The sequence below is a fragment of the Cucurbita pepo genome, unplaced genomic scaffold, assembly GCF_002806865.2.
Source record: "Cucurbita pepo subsp. pepo cultivar mu-cu-16 unplaced genomic scaffold, ASM280686v2 Cp4.1_scaffold002543, whole genome shotgun sequence".
Taxonomy (NCBI): domain Eukaryota; kingdom Viridiplantae; phylum Streptophyta; class Magnoliopsida; order Cucurbitales; family Cucurbitaceae; genus Cucurbita; species Cucurbita pepo.
The window spans coordinates 1,088-2,683 of record NW_019648590.1 but is presented as its reverse complement, the minus strand read 5'-3'; the positions used below and the strand labels follow the sequence as shown (position 1 = coordinate 2,683).

The 1,596-nt window shown below is 32.8% G+C and overlaps 1 protein-coding gene across 1 annotated transcript; it reads right to left on the bottom strand.

Moving 5' to 3' along the window:
- Positions 1-194: 194 nt before the first annotated feature.
- On the bottom strand, positions 195-1,381 carry LOC111786714 (N-terminal acetyltransferase A complex auxiliary subunit NAA15-like; the record flags this gene model as incomplete). Its single annotated transcript, XM_023666943.1, has 4 exons — positions 1,151-1,381; positions 671-749; positions 440-522; positions 195-344 (listed from the first exon to the last, which is right to left on the bottom strand). Coding segments are annotated over exons 1-4 (363 nt in total), but the record flags the coding sequence as incomplete, so codon positions are not given.
- Positions 1,382-1,596: the final 215 nt, after the last annotated feature.

Genomic DNA, 1,596 nt, shown 5'->3' with positions numbered 1-1,596 from the left:
TCAATGTATAGTTTCTCATTGTCAAACAGAAGCTCTGGTAAAATTATAGTTGTTAATAGCTCAAATTATCATCTGAACGTTTACCGAAAAAAACAAATAATATTATTGAGATTCAGACATAACAAACGAAATTTCAGTGTTGCAAAATTATAATGCAGAAATCTACAGTTTAAAAGACGAGATAGAGTTCGAACCTGTAGAAGTGACAGATCGCGTAAAATTTCAATATTGTCGGGATCTATTTTCAGTGCATTCCGGTAACATTTTATTGCCTCCCTGTATTCTCTGTCCGAACGATATAAGAGACCATAAACATGCCAGCAAACATGACTTTTGAGGTCATTCTGCATCAAACCAAGAACTTAGATGACCAGGAACTATGATATAAATCGGCTATTGTGAAACAATGTATCTCGAATACAATGAAAAACACACAAACCTTTAATCCTAATCGAACAAGATCATAAGCTTCAGCCTTACGATCCATGCAATTTAACGTTAAACCCTTCATGGATAGAGTTTCTGGTACCAAGAGGGAATAAGAATCACTCCAGATAGTAAAAAAGGAAACAATAGTAAATAGTAAATAACAAATAGTGTTCGTCCCATTTGGCCCTGATGCTGCATACAAATTCAAATTGAATAATCATTAACCATGAGTTGGCAGTACCTCCATGTTCGGGAAACTTTTTCAATATTTGATCAGCTGCTTTCAGGCCCTTCTTGTACTGTTTTGTTTCGTACGATTTCTACAACAAAGGTAATAAAAAGCACAACCAACCCCTCAAACATTGATCAATAACATAGCAAATGAACATCATATCAACTACAAAATGACGAAATCACGTTATAAAAGTAACCAGTGAAGTAGCACACGACCCAATTGTAATAAAAACTAGCTTACTTATTAACTAGTTCCAATGAAATAAGAACGTTATCAAACAGGTATAAAATTCCCTTCATTCCCCACGTTTCTCAATGAAATAACACACAAAACCAGTATGAAGTTCAGTAAAATGAAAAATCTAGGGTTTATGTCCTGAGAAAAAGAAAAAAAAAGGAAAAAGAAAAAGGGATAGAACTATTTCAGTTCGATCGAACTATGAGTAAAGTGACGATGAAACACATAGAAAGCAATCGATAAACTTACGACAATGAGCTTGAAGAGGTTGGCCTCCTTGGGTGGAAGTGACGCACCCATTGTTGCAGAGAGAGAGAGAGAGAGGAGAGGAGGAGGAGGAACAGATAAAGGAAACGAGAGTGAAAAAATGAAGTGAAAAAGAACTTAGAGGTTTTGTATGTTGTGAGTTTATAGAGACAGCTGCGCGTGGAGTGATGGCGTTTATCTGCTGCAACCCTACGGGGAAGGAGAAGAGGAGGAAAAAAAAAATAATAATAATAATAAAACAAAATTGACTTTGAAAGTATTTTAGATAAAAAATAATTAAAAAAAACTAAATTAATAAGATATTCATAAATTTTATAGTTTATTTTAAAAATACATCTAAATTTTTAAAAATTTCAATAATTAATTAAATATATATATATATATATATATAAGAGAAAATATTATATTTCAAAAATACTCTTCAACCC